This window comes from Panthera uncia, chromosome F2 (genome assembly GCF_023721935.1).
Source record: "Panthera uncia isolate 11264 chromosome F2, Puncia_PCG_1.0, whole genome shotgun sequence".
Classification (NCBI taxonomy): Eukaryota; Metazoa; Chordata; class Mammalia; order Carnivora; family Felidae; genus Panthera; species Panthera uncia.
Genome location: NC_064812.1, coordinates 19,205,412 through 19,226,335, shown reverse-complemented (window position 1 = coordinate 19,226,335; position 20,924 = coordinate 19,205,412). Strand labels below are relative to the sequence as shown.

The 20,924-nt window shown below is 41.2% G+C and overlaps 1 protein-coding gene across 5 annotated transcripts in view; it reads left to right on the top strand.

Annotated features, from left to right (window-relative positions):
• The window catches only part of COL14A1 (collagen type XIV alpha 1 chain), a 211,034-nt gene extending 191,276 nt beyond the window's left edge, over window positions 1-19,758 (top strand). For 4 of the 5 annotated variants that reach the window (XM_049632956.1, XM_049632953.1, XM_049632952.1 and 1 more), the window contains exons 46-48: window positions 14,967-15,044; window positions 16,682-16,837; window positions 18,485-19,758. In XM_049632956.1, coding sequence (XP_049488913.1) covers window positions 14,967-15,044; window positions 16,682-16,837; window positions 18,485-18,564 — 314 coding nt within the window. In that variant the 3' untranslated portion in view covers window positions 18,565-19,758. Of the gene's footprint in view, window positions 1-14,966; window positions 15,045-16,681; window positions 16,838-17,655; window positions 18,236-18,484 lie in introns of those variants that run through there. The other variant, XM_049632957.1, reaches the window with a different exon arrangement.
• The last annotated feature ends 1,166 nt before the right edge of the window (window positions 19,759-20,924 follow it).

Genomic DNA, 20,924 nt, shown 5'->3' with positions numbered 1-20,924 from the left:
GCCCAAAGAGTCTTGAAATCAGCCAACATCAGGACTAGAGAGAAAACCCAGACATCATGGAATTTCTTTGTTGTTGTTATTGTTCCTTGCTATATAAAATATGATTATCATGGTACTCCCTATAATATAATTTTAAAAGGACACTATGTTATAGTAAGTAAAAATAAGTATTGTTACTCAGGAGTGTATTTAGCCAAATACTGAGCTACAAAAAGGCAAGGCAAAAAGCACGATGCAATATGTACGTGCATGTGTATGCATGCACACATGTGTAACTGAGGCAAAAAGAAATACTACTGACCCTTACTATCATTTGTTCTCTTCTAGTATTAAAAGGCCAAGGGGCAACCTTGGATTTTATGTCCTCTTCGAAATACTGTTCTAGTAGAAACGTGTACTTTGATTAATCCAATCATTATCATTGAACTAGCCAGAGAGTATGCATTTTGGAAAACAGAAAAGAAGTGACGCTCTCCCCATATTTGCAGTGTAGACATTGTTCATGACTTTCCTGATCATCTAACAGAAGCCTATGTTTTGCCTCCATTTGAATAGCTACCTCCCTCTCATTAACCCTTGGTCTCCTTTAACTTAAACAAAGTATTTTTCATGAGTTTGTGTGGAGCAGTCTTTTTAGCTACTTTCTCACATGGATCGCAATATATACGGAATCATTAGAATTTAAGGATTCATTCGAAGGATTCCTGCAGCTCCCATTGTTCATCTAAAGCTTGACTCCAACTCAGGCTTGTCTAATTATTAGCACCCAGAAGTGAAGAGGTCCCATTTCCATAGCATAAGCAAAATGTCATGTAGCCCAATTTCTCACCCGCTTTTCTCTTCTTGTCACTGATACTACATGGCTCATTGGCAGCAAAGAAAAGCTATCCCTCCATGGGCTATGGTTTTGTGGCTTCTCCCCATTAAACGCTGTGTTGTCTTCAGGTAAATGGCTCTGTACCCTGGCTTCCAAAGTTCACCAGAGCTCTACAGTTCCCCATTTGTCCCCAGAACTGAAAAAACAGCGTCCTGACTTTTCTGACGTGAACTCACTCTCCAATCACAGCCTTGCTTCTAACTAGACCCCTAGATCATCTCTCCAGTGCTAGTTCTGATCTTCGTGTACCATTCCCAGAGGATGCACCTGTTACTTCCTCATTCCATTTAGTTAAATAATGTTCATATTCCACGTTGGTGTCTCGAACCATATATTAACCCAAGTCAAAAATAAGTTCGTTGGTCTGTAGTTGGCAAAATTAAATTTCTTTATTTGAAAAGAACTGGGAGCGTTTTCTGATTTCAGTCTTTAGGCTTCAGTTTGTGTCATTATCCAGAAAGTATTGGATCACAGGAATCATCCAACTGAAGATTTTCATGTTCAGATTGTACACCCGTAAAGCCGGAATTTAATCTGGTTTATTTTGTACAATAAATCAGTAAACATGTATTGAATGTTCACATAAGGCTTTTGGCTTGACAGTGTGTGAGATAATACTATTATTTACGGCTTTCACTTATTAGGCACTAAACGTATCTGCCAATGTTGTGCTTATACTATATACACAGTCTCTCAGTTGGATAAAATAGAAGACATGGTTTGGGTAAGGAAGGAACGCGGAACATTAGTGGATGTGCCAGTTAGGAGAGTAGATAGATGCTAAGTGAGTTACGTAGAGAGTACATGCTGTCAGAGTTTAGAGGGAGACATCACGCAGCCTTTGAAAAGAAAAGGTGCCAGCACTGATTAAGCAACTACTGTTGTGGAGCGACTGTTAGCTGCTTCGCACCTTATTAGTGCTCGTAAAAGTCTTACGAGGTCAGTATTAGCTCCATTTTTAAGTGGGGAAACAGAGGCTTAGCTAGTTTGTCAGTTGTCCGAGGTCACACCGCTGGACGGGGGGTGGGGGGAGACTAGAATTCGAGTGCACATCCGCATGGTTCTAGATTATCTGTGCTTGCTCCTTTCCACCCTCTTGCCACCTTTGAGTTCATTGTGTAGCGGGGGAATCACGTGGGAGAGGCCAGAACCGTGCAGCGTCTGGTGGACCCCTGTTTCCTGATGGCTTCTAATCACCGACAGTTCACAGCTCAGTTCACAAAAACCAGTCAACTGCCAGACTGACCAGAAGGCAGAAGCGGGTCATGGTTGTACTATTTGCAAGCTCTTTGCACACTCCGTTCTGTATTTGGAGAGCCTTGGGACACCCGTGACCCAGCAAGTGACCAGCTTGGAGGTGAAGCCAGGTGATTTATAGGATAAATATGAATGTGAATAAATTATTTTCCATGATTATACATTTTTCTAGGAGGAGTTTTTCTAGGATTTTAACATGCTCTCAGGCTATATGAGAATCCAAATAGGGAAATTGCCTGAAGGAAAACTGGCCATGGGTCTGGCAATAGAATTATACTTCTATTATAACTTCTCACCCTAGGGGACATAGAGGAGAAACCTGGAGCAAGGCAATTCAGTCTTGTTTCACTTGTGACATTTTAGGTGAGACACCGATTTCACTTCACTATTTGTGATGCTGCTTTAGCCAGAAACAGGTGATGAGATGTGGTTTGGGGCATCAATCATATATATGTCAGGATCTGAGCTTTGCCACTTGCTACCCGTGTAAGCTTGGCTGCTTAGTCGTACAACTTGATTGTTTTGGGATCTTTATTCATTCATCTAACCAGCATTTACTGAGCATCTACACCACATCAGACATGGTGCTGGGTGTTAATGACATAGTGGTTAACCGGGCTTATATTTCCTACCTTTCATGTACCTAGCATGGAGACAGATATTAAAGAGACTAATAAAAAAATACATGAATGGTTTCATTGCGTTACCATCATTGTAAGTGCCATGAAAAAATACATGATGCTATGCAACCTAGAAGAGGGGACTCTGACTTACTTTGTCAAGTCAGGGATGTTTTAGCTGAGACCTGAAAGTTTAGCAATTTGGCATATCAAGAAGAGAGTCAGAGGAGAGCATTCTAGGCAGAGACAGCAATAACGTGTATAAAGGTCCTGAGGTGGAAAAAGGCTTGAAACCTTTAAAGCCATGATTCTCAACACCAGTAAACATATTGTCTCTTTTTCTTTTTTTAAATTTTTTTAATGTTTTATTTATTTTTGACACAGAGAGAGACAGAGCATGAGCAGGGGAGGGGCAGAGAGAGAGCAAGACAGAATCTGAAGCAGGCTCCAGGCTCTGAGCTGTCAGCACAGAGCCCGACATGGGGCTTGAACTCATGAACCGTGAGATCATGACCTGAGCCGAAGTTGGACTTCAGACATTTTTTTTTTTTTTTTAAAACGAGAGTGCCATCTAGTGTAATAGAAAAAAGTAAAAAAAAAATAATGTATAGTTAAATCATTTATTCTAATAGGCAAATTCTCAGCATGACTACACTGGAAACATAATGAAGAAGTCAAAATGTATTTATATTAAAGAACTACTGGGAATACAACAGCTTTAAATTCAGGCTGATGTAGCTGACCTTTATCAATAACACGTCTTTCTGGGGCGCCTGGATGGCTCAGTCAGTTAAGCATCTGGCTTTGGCTCAGGTCATGATTTCATGGTTTGTGACCTCAAGCCCCACTTCAGGTAAAAACACTAGCCCTGCCATCTCTCTCTCTCTCTCTGTCTGTCTCTCTGTCTCTGTCTCTGTCTCTCTCTCTCTTTCTCCATCTTTCTCTCTTTCCCCCTCTTTCTCTCTTTCCCCCCCATCCCCTGCCCTCGTGGGAGTCTCTCTCTCTCTCTCCCCCTCTCTCTCTCCCCCTCTCTCTCTGCCTCTCGCTCACTTGCGTGCCCCCCCTCAAAAAAAATGCCTTTCTGTATTGGTCTCTGTTGTGTTCACAGTGAAGATCGTTTGATAGTAAATACATCATTGGCACTATGCAAATAAATGTAAATTATATTCTATTTTTTTTAAGTTTTCCATTATATTTTGTTTTCCAATGTGGGCAGAGAAGCCTTATACTACCCACTATCTCCTCCTACCCATCGACAGTGTCAATGTCTTTATCCATGTTAGTGCCTGGCAAAAGCTGAGTGGAAATGACTGGGAGGTATCATTCCAAAGATTTTCCCCACTGGAACTCGTTAGTTTCTTTAAGTGTCATTAGCACTTTGTACCTACTCTGTGGGATCAAATATTTTGGGTGCAATCTTACTATTGAGGCTCAAAAAAATAACAGTGTTGGGATGTCACCTTTAATCACAACAAAATTGCATGTCTTTGTGTAGAGCTTGATGCCAGGGCAATTCTCCCCTCTGTTTGTTACCTAGGTTAATTTTTTATAGTCCTTTGAGGATAAAATCCCTGAATGACTTTTGAAGTTGGAAAATTATCCCCCTCAAACGTTCCCTGCCACAGGAGACCGAATTTCTAAGGATTGAATGTAAAGAAAGACAAGATTTAAGGATCAGTTTTGATGCGTCCTGAGGTTCTGTGGTTAATTTGAAAAAGATGGACTTTGTTCCAGAAAATGAGAAAGGGGGAATGTGAAAAGAAGATGCAACCCAACCGAGTTCCCCCGAGCAAACAGGTAGGAAAGGAGTCCGCCACTCTCCAGTTGCTGAAAGTCCACGATAGCGCCGCTCAGGGACATAGAAATGGCAGTCAGAGCAGAGAAATGTTTGCGGACACACAAAAGCTAAATCCGAGTCCCTAATGCTCATGCCCATTTCCTGTGAATCAACAAGCCTGAGAAACCTGGAGAGAAAACTGGGTCCCAGGTTGGTTCAAAGCTGGGAGAGAGAAGTAGGGTCCTTGTGTTCAATATTTCTGTGGTTGAGAAGAGCTGTTGGCACTGAAGATACATCTGGCTGAAAACTTTGGCCACAAATTCAGAATAAAAGTGTAGCAGTTGTGCGACAGGAGTGCCTCAGTGGTAAGTGTAGAACTTCCTAATGTCCCTTTTCTCCTGGTTTATTCCTAGAAAAATGATCTTTATGGGACAGGTCAACTTGATTAAAGATAGAGGGTTGGCAGGGCTCTGGTAATAATTTTCTGGCTGATACTTAAATATTTTCAGGTCTTCTCTGTGATGTTGTATTATATTTGATATTCAGTTGCATGAGGCATAGCCTTTTCATTGCTGTTCAAAATCTGCTGAAATGCATGTTTCTTTTCTCATCTCCTGCTTCCCCATTCCCTGCCTCTCATCTCCTGAGAGGTAAACTCTGGATAAATAAAGGTAGTTTTCTCTTTCCTCACCCCATAATTATCTGATAAAGTCCAATGTGAATGTCCTTTGGAACAAGACTCTCTTCTCTGAAGGGTTGGTGGATTGTTTTTTCCTAACGTATGGTAACTTTAGCGCATTGGAAAGGAATGCTCTTTTTTTTCTTGTATCATCTTTTATTTTGTAAGGGTTTTTTCCCCCTATTACAAAGTGACTCTGTACATTCAACATGACTGCAAAGAGAAACTCTATGTGTTAGTCATCTATTACTATATAATAAGCTACTGTAGAATTTAGCAGCTTAAAACAATGAAACATATATGCTCATGGTTTTTATGGGTGAGGGATTCGAGAAGGGTCTAGCTGTGTGCTTCTGACTGAGGGTCTTTCAGGAGCTTGAGTCAAGATGTCAGCAAGGCTGTGGTCTGTTTTGTCTTTTTTTTTTTTTTTTTTTTTTTGACGTGAAAGCTATTATAATTGTTTCTGTGGCTTAAAATATTTTGAAACCCTTAATTGGAGGGTCTGTATAGTAGATCTTATCAGATTCTTGCATTGGATTTCAGTCTCTGTCTGGGGTAATGGGTATCATGTTAGAAATATCACTCTGATATTGGAAGGTTAATGCCATCTCAGTTAAGATGTCTTTATATGGTCCCGGTTTATATTTTCTGCTTCACTTCAAGTATGTACTTTTCCCTTTGGCCAAACTGAACTGCTCAGTGCTCTCAGTATTGGTCAGCTCTTGCTGCATAACAAACCACAAAAATCTCAGTAGGATACAACAATAAATATTTTTTTCACCACATATCTGTGGGAAACAGGGGCAGTTCTGCTCTGCTGGGGCCATGGCTGGAGGAGCTAATAGTTTCCTAGAGGATGTAATCCTTATGGCAGTGGCAGAAACAAAACAGGGCAACCCATCCACCTAATCATATTTCAAACTAGCCTCTGTTCCTGACATCGCCACCAATGCCCCATTGGTCAAAGCAGGTCACATGACCGAGCCCAACTCCAAGAAGTCAGGAAATACATGGGCCTGAAGTAAGAGAATGCGGGGGCGTATAAGTCTTTTGCAGAGTAATGAGGAGTCGAGACCACTAACTCGGCTTACCGCATTCTTCATATGTGTCTTTTCCCTTCCTACAGCCCTCAGTGCTAATCCCTGTTGTGCCCTGTTCTTGTACCATGTCATGGATTTTTTCACCTGCTCTTCTCAGTCCCCAGAACCCTCTTTTTTCCTCTGGCTCATTCATACTCAAACTTCAGAACTCATCCTAAGACTCACGTCTGCCAGACCACTCATTCCTCCCCATGGTTTATTTGTTTGGCCAGTGTATTGGTTGTTGCTACCCTGCTCGATTCCAGCTGAGCCCGACTGAGTAAGATCTCCCTGGTTTGTGCTCCCCAAGCACATGTCTCCACCACAGAAGTTTCTCATTAAACCGTAATCGGCGATGTACTTGTTTGTCTTCCCACTGGACTGCGAGTTCCTTGAATGGGGCTGTGCCTTTCATCTTTACATGCCACCCTGTAAGAAGCCTGAACAAATATTTGATAAATGAATAGACACCTACCTCATTAGACTATGAGACGTATCATTTAGCACCCAGGTAGAATATACTTTCTTGAATTGTCTTTTAATGATATCACTTCTGTTAATCCTGTCTCACCAGTAAGGCCACATGCTCCCCAAAGACCAAACTTGATGTCTATTTTCCTTTTATTTTTCATCGTACCTGAAGTACAATAGTCATTTCATGAATCATAAGTGATTTATGGTGTTGATTACTACTTGGCTAGCTTTTTTTGGCTGCCATTTGTCCTTCACCCTAAAGTCATGATAAAAACAGAAGTCCATGTGGCTATAGTACATCAATCCTAAGACATCCTGTTAATAGCCAGTTACTGCCAACTTGACAATGTCAGCATTTTCTTCAAGTCATTATCGTGTAAATTCAGCCAGAAAAACAGGGTGAGATTTTTAAATAGGAGGTTTGGTTTTACTGGATAGGAAATACATATAAAATAGCAAATACATTGGACATTTCAGTGCCCAGATTTTGGTGTGTCTAATTTAGATGTCGGTAGTCAAAAGATCAAGGGACCTCCTGCTTATAATGCCTGTGTGTGTGTGTGTGTGTGTGTGTGTGTGTGTGTGCGCGCGCACGCTTTATGTGTATCTATCCTTTGAGAGACAGAGACACAGAGAGAGAGGCAGAGATATTTCTTTTATTTTTTTATTTTTTGTAATTTTTATTTATTTTTGAGAGGGAGATAGAGTACGAGTAGGGGAGGAAGAGAGGGAGAGGGAGACACAGAATCCAAAGCAGGCTCCAGGCCTTGAGCTGTCAGACAGAGCCCAATATGAAGGCTCAAACTCACGAACAGTGAGATCATGACCTGAGCCGAAGTCGGATGCTTAACTGCCTGAGCCACCCAGGGGCCCCAGAGGTATTTTCTTTTAAATGTAGGAATGTACTTTGCCATTTTCTAAATTTCTGGCCTTGTACACAAACAAGTAAAATGGAAATAAAACATATGCTTACTTAGATGATAAAATTAAAGCTGTTTATATTAGCTATGATAAACCATTTTCTGTGGATTTTTTAACATGGCTTTTAAAACAATAAATACATTACAACCAATAAATATACCAAAACATATTTGTATAGCTGGGCAAAACATATATAGAAATGATATATTCATTAACTCTTTTCATTTTGATTGGTTCTAGATTTAATTAGATAGGAGTTGTATTTATCTTAATAGTGGACTCTTCATGCTTATTATGAAGGGCTGTTGGTCATAACACATTTTGTTTTACACTCTGCAGACTCTGGCCTTATCCCAATGCCTGACAGAGCTTTCTTCTTTTCCAAGAGCAGAGAGCATCACAGCACTTTTCATTTCTGCAAGGAATAAAAACTAGACCAGGCACTAATTTAAATATCATCAACTGGTTGAATATTCATACCGAACCCAGAAAGTTCATTTTTGAACCCATAGAAATTGGCTTATTTTTCTTTGAATTATTTATCATTTTCCAAACAGTCCATGCTAGAAATAACATAATAGCATTTATGGGGGATCAGTCAAAACTTTGGAGCTGAAACTGATAGATGGGTATTTGGTCTGATAGTCTTATTATAGATCATCGTATCGGTTTGCAAAACTATGGGGACAAAAATCCAGGATTTCTGGTGCCCGATTTAATCCCTGTTTGTTTTTACCATGCACCTGCAGGTGTGAACAGTTAACCTGCACATGACAACATGGGGTTGGTATGCACTGATGAGGGGTGCTCCTCATCTTCTTTCCTGTCTTTTCCCTTTTCCCTTTACAACCTCCATCCTACCGCTTTCCCCTCCCCCCTCCCTGCTGCACTCCCTTCCCCTCTCTCACTGCCCAGATGTCAGTGTGTCTAATTTAGACATGTGTGATCAGAAGACGAAAGGACCTCCTGACAATGTTACCATGCCTCTAACTGATAGGAAAGCCTAAAGTGCAAATATCTCATTGTCTTGATCTTGATCTGGTAGTGGTTCCTTTGGCCACTGAGTTGCCCTACTTAATGATTCAACATGTTTTCCTCTGGCTTTTCTGTGGGATTATCTTAGTGTAGAGTTGGGCTCTGCAGGATTTTCCAGTCCAACCTGAACGAATTTTATTGCTTTGTAGCGCCCCACGGGGGCAGACCCAGGTTTTATGAGGCCCGGGGTTTAAATGATAGGGGGTTCCTCTTTCAGAAAGAGTATGAAGTTACAAAAAATTAGGTAGATGGTATTGAAGGATTTTTTTTTTTTTTTGCAATGGAATAGCTATCCATTGGGCCATATCCAAACTCCTTAGCATGTCATGACCTGGCCTAGACTGCCTGCTTACTCTACCAGTCCCCAACCTGCAGCTGTAAAAGTCACAGGAAACCACTTGGAGTTGCCCTTGCACACCTGCCTTTCAAGACTTAACTTCAAGGGTCAGCTCTATCGGAAAGCTTCCTGTGATTTCCCACAGATGCCTCAGTTCTGTATTTTCATATGTTGTCGTAGCTATTCTCACACCATGTGTTATAGTTGTCCGTTTGTCTGTTTCCCTGCTATGTGGTGACCTGCTACAGACAGGAAGGTGCCTTCTACTCTGAATACTCAGAGCCTGATATTGGGATGGACCAGGTGGTTTGCTTTCAGTCTGCTCTTCCCCTTCCGTTAGCTATGCCTCACTGTCTTTCCAGGCTCCCTTGTCCTCTGCTCCTGAGAAGGTTCAGCCAGTAGGAAGCATTGAGGAGGATTAGAGAATTTGAAGAGGGGAGAAGCCAGGATATTTCTCCCCTCACCCCAATCCCTGCCTCCCCTGGAATTCCTGTTGTGGTGATGACTTTTACGTGGCTCTTGTTTCCACTGGAAGTCTTTCCCTCTGGTTCTAGATCCTATAAGAAGGCTCTAGGCTCTGGGCTCCAGTCACACCATTTCTTCCCATTGTCCCTGTGCTCCTAAAGGTGAGAGTGACTTCCTGTTGTTACTACTTTATCAATTGCCTCATCATCTTTCATTGGCTGCTCAGTCCTTCCATCACCCATGTAAACAAGTCCCTGCATTAAATTCTCTCTGCCTGAACCATCTGGAGGGCTTTATCTTTCCCTAAGTCCTGAATTATATAGTCATAGTAGATGGGCAGTTGTTGTATATAAAAAAAAAATACAATAAGGAGCAACTCTTAGCAATTATTTGCAAAGTTTGTTTACATTTGAAAACAATCATGTATTTTCCAATCTTGGCCCCCTTAGCCGAGACCTTAGCCAAAACATGGAGTCCCACATGCTGGTACTAATCCCACAGGCCAAAAATGTAGCAATAGCAGACTCTGGAAAAGTGCACAAAATACTTAGTGAATTAAGTCCAATTATTCTGCCATCTTGTAGCTAGGTGCCTCTCCAGTGCCTTGCACTTGCATCTAGGAGGCATTCAAACATATTTTGAATGGAAAACAGACTGTGCTTGCCATTCATTGTCAGCATTTCCTAGGCAACAGACAATATAATAACATAACTGAAGCTTTGTCTCCCAGTTTCTGTGACTTTTTGGTACAGTTACAATGAAAGCATTGCCCAGGCTTTGCATATGTGCCCGGGCATAAATCCTGGGAGTTGCTCAAAATGTCTGGGATCAAGAGAATAACTGTGCTCCCTGGAATAGCATGAGACTCTAGCGTGGAGTGCTTGGTATGGTTGGGGGGCGGTGGGGGGGGGGGCGGTGGTGCAGAGAAATGAGTAAAATCTCTCTACTCAGAGACCAACGGGCCAAAGAAAATAGGAAGTAGACAACCAAGGGCCCCATCCTGGACATGCAGTCAGTGTGAGCAGGATAAATCCTCCAAATAGCAATGCTGAATCTCGCTCAGAGCAGAGGGCAAGTATGCAAACTAAGGGAAATAAGCTGAGGAAATGTGATAACCACAGGGTTGATTTCTGAGCATGGGACCAGAGAAACCGTGCACACTGACTCAGCAGGCAGTTCCGGAAGCCTCACCTGCACTGAACAGGGCAAAAATGCAGCCTGCCTTTTGGGATGAAAAGGCAGGGAGGGCAGTGGTTCAGTGTATAGGCTTCAGCGCCAACCTGCTTGGCTTGAAATCTTGGCTCAGGAACTTATTAGGGCAGGTATCACAGCCTTCTCTTGCATTAATAGTAGTGCCCGCCCTCTTGGTTCTTGTAAAGACTGAATGAGTTTATACATGTCAAGCATCTAGCATTCAAAAATCTACCAAAGTAATTTATAGGCCTAGTTGATAAACTGACTAGCCACATTTTTTGGTTTGTCAAAGTCTGCCCTTGAACTTAGGATTTCATTCATTCATCCATTTGTTTGACACATATTTCTTGAGTGCCTTAATATGTGACTGGAACTAGGAATATAATGAAACACTAAAACAAACGGGTCTCTGTCTTAGTAGACCTGTAAAAATATATATATATATAATAAACATGAAATATAAAAAATAATAAATATAATATATAAAATATAAATAAATATAAAATATAAAAAAAGTATAATAAATACATGTATATTGCAGGGTCAGTGTTAGGTTAGTGGTAAAAGAGAATCTGGTAACCCTGAAATGGTTTCTAATGAGACTCTTAAAAAAGAATGAATACGACAAAGGTCCCTCTCTACTGGGGGATGTTGCTAATGCATGTGTAGGGGCAGTAGATACATGGGAAATCTCTGTACTTTGTATTCAATATTGTTGTGAGCCTAAAACCAACCTAAAAAAATAAATGTTTTAAAATATTTTTAAAAGAAAGAACAAATGAATGAATGAATGAATGAATGAATGAATAATAATCATCTCTGATTCTCCTAAATATTTTTGGTAACTCAAAAGAAAACTAAAGATATTTTAATCTTACCTAAATCATATTTTTGGTAAGCTGTGCTCAGTTTTTAGAAATGACAGAAACTTAAACTTATTGTAATCTATTATATTCATCTCTTTAGAAGCACCGGCAGTTGATATTGTCAAACAAAGAACTTGTTACAAAAAGCTGTGTCCCCGGAAGCCAGGCATGTGAAAGTAAAAAGCAAAGCTCCAGCGTAAAGCATTTTGTTTGTTGATCCTTCAGAGGTCATGCTTGCTTATAAGAGTCAGCTACAAGTTGGTGTAGACATTGTCATTCAGTTAGTCTTTTAGTATTTATGGGCCACCTACTCTGTGTGAGGTTCTGCTTGGATCTGACACTAACAATAAATACGACACGATCCCTGCAGTCAGTAGGCTCCTGGGCTCAGGCTAGATGAACAGGAGAACAAGCAATGCAGTGAGGTAGGTGCCAGAGGCGGCGTGGACAATATGGAAGCAGAGAATTTATTTGTTCATGCATTCGTTCACTCAGTCAGTATGTAAGTTCCATACAATGTGGAAGGTGCTCTAGCGGTGTCAGGGATATAGCCATGAATCAGATAGACAATCCTTGGCGTCTGGAATCCATTGTGCATCTGCTCATTATGGTTGCAGAGAAACCTTGAGTTGGGTCTTGAAGAACGAGAAGTATTTATGAAGACGGCCAGTGTGAAAAGGGTATTCCAGAAGGAGCGGCTATACTGTGCACTCAGGAGTCCCAATGCCCTTTGAGGAAAGGATGATGGCACATGACTCTGGTGACTACATCTCAACACCAAGTGGCTTCACATTCAGTCCTCATAAAGAAGGACAGGCTGACATTTGATTTCTTTCCTTTTAATCAATCATACATGGCTTATAAGGCTTATCAAAAGTATATGTGGATCTATTTTTTAGAGATCTGAGGTCTCTAAGCTTAGTCTTTAATTTCAGTCCTCATCTTAGGTACTTAATTATTGATTTTTAACATGAGTTTTTCATTCCAAGAAAAAGATTTACAACCAAATTCAGTTGTCATGGACATGAATATTCCTTCAGTCTCAGAACCATAAGTGAATACATGGACGAATATTAATATATTAGCCTACATGTAGTTGGAACATATCTTTACTTCAAGGATAATAAAATCTAAAATTCTCTGTTCATATAATTATATCCTTAGAATTTTTTCAAGGCATTTTGAGGGGCTGGAATACTTTTGTGAGACTCTTCCTCTCTTACCTTGATTTGCAGTACAGATAATATCAAATGCCATTTGTTTTTCCTTACGTAACTAGAAAATTAAAACAACTAGGCTTTCTACTGCCCAATCTTTCCCACCTTTCACTTTTCTTAATGAAGAAGCAAAGGATAAACCAAGAAACTCTTACCAGAGAGTTACTCCTGAGAATACTTTCCTGGATGTGCTGTTCAGCCTCAACTGCATTTCCCACTTTGGAGAATCATTGAGAAGCCATGTTGTTAATGTTGATCCTTGAGTACCGTAAGGTCATGGGAGGCCTCTGAGTCACCACACACTTAATCATGAGCAGCCTGCCATTAGTCATCTGTGTATGTGTTCTAATTCTTGAAAAATTAGTGGTTCCCTGTGGGGAAAGTGACTCTCATTCAAACAGAAGAAGAGGCAGTTTCTGCTCAATTCCCAGATGCATGTTAGGACACATTTGCATCTGAGAGAACACCTACCAGCTAAAAAGTACTTCTTTCAATTAACTACTAAACTAAGAGCTAAACTGGGAGCTAACTGGGTGATACCTAGTAGATGCACCCAGTGTGGTTTTCTGTCTAAACAACTTGATAGCAACTGAGTATTACATGTTGGTTAGTCTGAGTACGTTGTGTGCTTTTTGAACTCAGATGCAACTATATTTTTACTTTTTAGAAATTACCATCTTCCTTATGGGCTCCTAAGAGAAGAGTCAGACCCAAAACAAGAGGTCGTAACAGGCTCAGTGGTCAGTGTCCTGCTCTCTCCCTGCTGTGCTGGTCTCTCCTGAGCTCAGAAAATACCACTAAGGCCACGTGCGATAGGCCTGGGTGTTGGGGAGGCATAGCAGTGGGTGAAGGAGCCCTGATGACCACTAACAAGGAAGGAGCACTTAAATGCCAGGTATACCTTGACCCCAAAAGGTGGTCCCAAGGAACACAGCAGACACCGAAGCTTCAAATCAAGGGACAGTCATTATGTGTGCAGTATAAAAAAAAGCTGTTAGTTGCTCACTGATCTCTCTCTCTCTCTCTCTCTCTCTCTGCCAACTATTCCCAGAGCAAATACTACATGAATGCCTTTATTTCTGGAAGTTATAGACCAAGATGTTAAAAGTGATTATTTTCAAGGGCTGAAGTCCTTGCTTGTGGTGTCTTTGAATTTGTCTACAGTGAATACGCGTTGCCTTTAGTAAAAGGGAAAAGTTATTTGTAATTTTAAACATTCTAAATCACTTGCATGCCTGCCCCCTATCAAATTGGTTATTGTCATTTGTTTATGTTTCCTTCTTGGCTTTGCCAATTCATACATAATTTCTCTGTAAGTGTAATTACATACAGATGCAATTCTGCATTCTGCTACTTCAAAGCATTGTTGTACATGAAAAACAGACACCAGAGACCTTCTGTGATGTGAGTCTGGGTAACCCGGCCCTCATCTGATGCAACTCTGTCTCTCGGACTGGTGGCCCTCAGTATGACATGTTCTCACCTGTCCAGCAACCTTGTGATAGAAGCTGTTGGGATGATGAGGTGTCAGAGTATATGTTTCTTTGTTTTTCCCCTGTGAAAATGTATAGTTTTGTTAATAGCACTGTAAATTATTTGGAATAAGGAGTCAGCTCAGTGGAAAAGAGACATGAATAGGTTTAGACTTTTATGGGGCTGAATCAGCCAAATCAAACACAGGCTTTCCTGAAGCTTCCAAGTTTTTAATGGAAACTCACGCTCTTCAGAACTTTGCTGCCTAATTATAATTCATGCCTTTTGCAGATACATTACAGAGTGGACCAAAAGGAAAATGTTAGACATGTCCACTTGTGATTTCTATTGTGTTACTCTGGAGTGCCAACTGCATACGTCGAATGGCCTGGTGCGTGCAAAGACACGGGCCGGTTCCTGGCAGGCTGACCCACTTCAGTAGGAAGGAGGAAAATAAACTTGCAGTACCACAAATACGGGCAGCATGCTCAGCCACAGAACTGGGCTCCCCTCTATGACTGTACATGATTCACAGTGTCAGAATTTAATCTCAAAGTCCCCTGGTAACCATCACCCCCAACCAACCCACACCATTCTCTTTACCAGAGAGGTAATTTTGAAGCCTGGAAACATGGAACTACCTAGATTTTTGTCTTAAGGACTTTTCCCTCTTTTCTTTATTTCCTTCTCAACAGGTCTAACTGGTATCAAAGGAGAAAAAGGAAACCCAGGCATTGGAACCCAAGGTCCAAGAGGCCCCCCTGGACCAGCAGGTAAATCTTTCTACCTAACAGGAAGCTGCACAATGGGTGTCCTAAATCTTTATATTTCACTTGACATCACTGGTGAAGAAAACGGCCGTGTTACATCCTTGCATCTAACTAGAATGGCTGTATTTCTCATTCACTTTATTAGAAGGCCAGTTTGTTAAGTGATGATTCTCCCAGAAGCTTATAGCATATTCTGGGATCCAGTTGGCTTCATGAGTTGGGCTATGCTAGGCTATCCTGAGGTAACAAATCAATCCCAAATGCTTAGTAGATATACATAAAGTTTGAGGCGAGTAAGGTGGCTTTCCCCCATTTTGGAACAAAAGGCTCTTAGGAGAAAGATAAGGAGGCACATCAGCCTTCACCTTCCTACATGGAGAATGACATATGGCACAGCCATGCATATTTCACTGGCTGGAACTAGCCACACTCTCAGCTGAACTGCACGGCAGGCTCCAAATATAGAGGAACACATGGGTATTTGATAAACACTCAGAGTCTCTGCCACCATGGCATTCTTACTGAACGAGTTTTGTGTCAGTTTTGTGCACATTACTATGTGCTTTGACAATGGTCTCTAGATTATCATCCTCATTATTAGAATTATAAGTTTGCAGTTCTATTGGACGTTTATGATCCAGTTTTAGCCACATCGAATCAAATGCTTTACAGATTTTTCTTTCCAGTCTAATGATGATTTTGGAAAGTACTTTTTCTAGGAGGGATTCCTAATGGAATAAATCGACTGAGCATAAATGCTCCTAGCATTAGAGCCTGCGTGAGAGGCTGATCTAGGATCATGTGTTCCACAAAAACAGTGATTGGTGAATGTTGACTGGATGGAATTGAATGTATCTAAGAGCCGCAGCACTTTTCAAATATAAGGGGATACTTGTTCCTAATTTCCATTTAAGTTTTAGTTGAAAGAATGTCATTCTTGGTTGAAGAATGCCTTTGAAGCACTATTGGAATCCGGGCCTGAAAGCAAACATAAAAACAAACAAAAACACTCAGCTCAATACACTTCCTAATATCAGAAAACTTTTAGTCTCTCTCCCATTTTCACTCAATCTAAGTTCTCAATTGATATAACGTAGCCTCAAAGAAATTTTGGATTAGTATTTTAGGCCCGGTTTCAGATTTTCCTTCTTCTCCTGCAGGATAATTTCTTTCACACTCAGGCTAATTTATTTCGATGATCTGAGGCCATAAAGCAGTATAGATTACGAGGCTGAGATTGAGTGTGTTTGTGTGTGTGCATGTGTGCACGTGTTCATGTATGCCCGTATGCTGGATTCCCACTGAACTGTACTGGGAAACAGGAATTCTGTAATGAAAACCAGGTCGAGAGCGGTATGTTCCTTTCCCTTTAATATCCAAGAGGTGATAGAAAAGAATACACATCCATTTTGCTTTCCAGTTTCCTGAGCTGATTGAAAGCACTGACCTCCAGGAGAATGTATGATTACAGTATGATCCAGTTTAGGAATAAAAACTCAATGAGCAGGGAGAGGCAGACTATCCTAATTGTTAAAATGTGTGAGGTGGCTTTTTTTAAGAGTTAGTTTACTTCTTGGGAGTCTCAAAACTCACTCTGTGATGGTGAAGACCAACTGTTTTCATTTGTTTGTGCTTCTTAGGACCTTCGGGGGAGAGTCGGCCAGGAAGCCCCGGGCCCCCTGGCTCTCCCGGGCCCAGGGGTCCACCTGGTCACCTGGGGGTGCCTGGACCACAAGGTCCTTCTGGCCAGCCTGGATACTGCGACCCCTCTTCGTGTTCTGCCTACGGGGTAGGAGGTAAGTGCCGGCCTCTCGTGGGCTTTGAGCAGTGTTTTGCTACGGTTAGAACTATATGATGGGGGTACAATGAAAAGTAGACCAATTATGGGAGGGAGGCAGAAGTTGAGCACCTCACTACCTTAAATTATTCAGAGATATCTTCTATGACGTGCTAATGACTCTAGAGGCTACCCCTTTAAAAACCTTAAGAGGAAAATGAAAATAACATCATATGTAAATCTTTCTTGTTTACAAATGGCAGTCCACACCTTCTTGGCCTCCGACCTCACGTTTGGTCATTGCGGGGCATGTTTGAACTTTCTTTGGGTGCCCTAATTCTGTGTTACTGCTGTGGTGTGGTCGTGATGCCCTGTAATTTTTTACTCTTGTTTTGGATAAACCTCAAACTTAGAGCTTTCCCTAGCGAGGAGGGCCCCCTAGATTCTTTTGGGTGACCTTCTGCGCACCACATGCATGTTACGTGACCAAAGATAGTTTTAAGAAGAAACAAGAGTGGCCATGCTGTCCTTGCCTCGTTACTAACGACCGGACCGAGACTCTGAAAGATAATGCTTCCTAAAAACATCTGCAGCCTGCATGTCGGCGAGTTGTGCAATGGGACATTTTCTGACATAGTCACTCTTGGAAGCATCAAGAGACATGTTCACAGACTGCTTTGGGGCAATAAACTTATTAGTCAAAGAATTTTAAGTTTTCTGCTTTAGGAGAAATTTAACCTTATTTGCCAGAGGAACTGGTCAGAGTTTTGCTGATGTGTTTTTCTCTGTTCATCTCTTCCCTCCTTGTTCTCTCAAATCTCCCTGTCCCTTGTTAAGATCTGATCCCTTACAATGATTACCAGCACTGAGGTGCATCTCCTCCACTCTGATTACATTGGCCTGGGCAATTGGCTACGGATACAGAACTGTCCTGTTGACTACCACCACCCAGCCCCTGCCCCTAACAATGGGCACCCTGCTTTCCTGCCTCACCTGCTTCCCTCCCTGCCCACTGTCACATCTCTTGCCCTCCCTACTCGAAACACGTACACTGAGAATACTGAAACTTCACCAAATCCCGTGGGTCAATTGTATTAGCAACCGACCGCTCTGTATCAGCCTGGCTAAGGGTATATGATTGTGTACCAAGGATTTATCCCTAACTTTTCTATGTGAAGGCTCAGTAGTAGTTGTTGAATGAAGCGTGCCTTCTCCTCTTTCCTGTCCCCGCACAAGACTGATGGGCATCTTCCTCCCTGACCACCCTACTCTCCATTCTCCTCTGACCCCCTCCCTTCCTGACTGTCCCCTGGTGATGGGTTTCTAACCTGAGATGGGTTTTGGTAAGATTTATTTTTCTGTTACAATTCTGCTGAGATTCAGGGTTCCTTTTGTAAATAAAACACATAATATTTAAGCAGCTGGCTGTGATCTGGTTTTCTAACAATTTCTGCCATGTATCCGTCCCTTCCTTCACTAACCGTCTGAAACCTCCTGGGGAAGGCGCAAGCGGCGTGGTGGGTAAAGGTGGCTACTGCTTTCTACCCAAGCAGGATATCTCTGTAGTTTAGTGACCAAATCTGCCTCTTACGGACCCACACGAGGAGAGAATATCAGTTTATGGTTCCTGGGTCCTATCAAGTCCCACCCCACTCTTCCTCTCTAGCTCCTCATCCTGATCAACCAGAATTCACTCCTGTCCAAGACGAGCTGGAAGCCATGGAACTGTGGGGCTCGGGGATCTGATAGCCTCCGGACAAATATGAAGACCAGCTACAAGAACTCTTAGAGAAACTTATTCAAGAAGAATGTTGTGATGGGGTTTGTATGCTACCTTTTGGGGGCTCGTTTCATCACCCTAAGTCTCCTTGGGTATTGTTAATATTGCTATCATTAACAAAAAATTGTATTTAAAAAACTCCCTTCATCTATGACACCACAGGATTTACTTCTCTCTGCTATTTTAATGGCATGCCAGATTATTTGTGTGTCCAAAGAAGAGTGCTCAAAAAAAAAATGGCAAAAAAAAAAAAAAAAAAAAAAAAATTGAACACTGGACTCTTTTCTGTGTTAGACGATCTCAAGTTCTAAAATGTATCAAGACAGCTATGATTGTATTCAAAGGAAACAGAGTAAAAATTTAAAGAGATTCAAAGATTATGCCATTTATCTCTATCTCCTATAGCCTTGCTAAAAAGAAAAAGGGATATTATTAGAGAAACTACCTCTTGATTAACTGATCTGCCCGCCTCTGAGATTACTTGGTAACTCGTTTCACTGGTATCTAAGAATATGTTTTAGACTATAACCTTTCTGAAGTTGGTGACTTTAAAAATAGATTCAGTGTTTCAGTGGTTTTGACCTGTAAAATAATGACTTGCCACCAGTTCTCATGCAAGGAGGTCCAATTTTGATGAACAGTTTATCCAGCAGTATTCCAAGGCTTGCCCTCTTTATCTACATGGATTACTTTGTACATGCAGATAAGTTTTTGCAAACCCATTTCCATTCTCTTTTATAAGCAAATAAAATTTTAAAATAACATCTGTGGGTTCTTTTTACTGCATTTCTAAATGCCACCTTAAACTTTTAGTAGTCTTAGCTGAGTTTTAACCAGAAAAACAACAGTTGGCTTCCTTTAGACAGGCATTCAAATTTTCATTTATTCATTCATTCATTCATTCATTCATTCATTCTCCACTCATCCATTCTGACTGTAGTTAGAAGCTAAACAGAAGAAGCAGTTGACGTGGGCCTAAGGTAGAATTTTATCATTCATTTATAATCCACCAGAAAATTCAAGACTGGTGCTAAATAATTGTTTACCAATAGTTGACTGAAGAGTTGTCTTTTTTCTGATATTAAGAAGAGTCTGAAAAACTCCAGAAAGGAAGAAAGGAAATGAGGGTGAATCTAACCGACTTAACGCCTAAACCATAATATGTCTTTTGCTCACAAAGGAAAAATCTAGATATTTGAGAGATATTTAGGTTCTCTTATCTGCTTGTTGAAAATAAGATGAAAGAGAATTATAAACTTAGCATATGCTCCTTTTCCAGTGGCATCTCCCTAGTAGCAGCTAATTTAAAAGGTAGAGGTGGGGTCATTTATAACCAGAAGTTGGATTCTTCCAAGATCAATGAGGTCTTCTGACCTTCTTCGGTTTCCCTCACCAAACGGATCTGATCCAAGACCTTTCCAGCCAAAGGATTCAAAGGTCTACTTATGTGCCTTTGGGGATCCAGGCAAAGACATTTTTGGTGACTTTTCGGGAAATGAAAGAAGAGAGTGAGCAGATACCCAACAGCACTTTCCTTCTAGTTATGGCAAATCATTCCACATGTAAGAAGCAGGACTGATGAGGAGGAGAGGTTGCACAAGGGTGAGCAGGATGACTTCACCCAGAATCACGTAAGAGACTAGGGCGTGTCGTTAGTTACATCAGACCTAAGAGAGCCCTCCTTAAATGACTAGGGCATGTTTCGTAGTTACATCAGACCTTTGTATCAGATTTCTTAATCTTTTAACGAGCGAGTAGAGAGAAGAATATTCTGTGTGTTTGGCTCTTGGAAATGCATAGTCTACTGTCATGTCACTAAGAAGACTCTCAAAGTCGGTTATAAACAGTGAAGTATAAGCCACTGGAGGTTCTACTCCATTCATACCATTCTTGAGTTGTTCAGTTACACTTGGATTTGATTTTACTTGGTGGTCTAAATTTGTTTATTTATGCTACAGAAAAGTTTCATTAGTTTGGAAGGTGTCATCACCTAGACCCAGTATATCAGATTTCTGTTGAGTGAAATGTTCAAAATAAAAGGTATAATTCGGATGTAGGACTTTTGTGTTTATAATACATTGCCTTGTTAAAAGCTGGTTTAGAATTGCATTTAAAAATTTTTCTTTTAATGTTTATTTTTGAGAGAGAGAGCGAGAGCAAGCACAAATCGGGGAGGGGCACAGAGAAATGGAGACACAGAATCCGAAGCAGGCTCCAGGCTCTGAGCTGTCAGCACAGAGCCCTATGTGGGGCTCGAATTCATGAACCATGAGAACATGACCTGAGCTGAAGTCAGATACTTAACCATCCGAGCCATCCAGGTGCC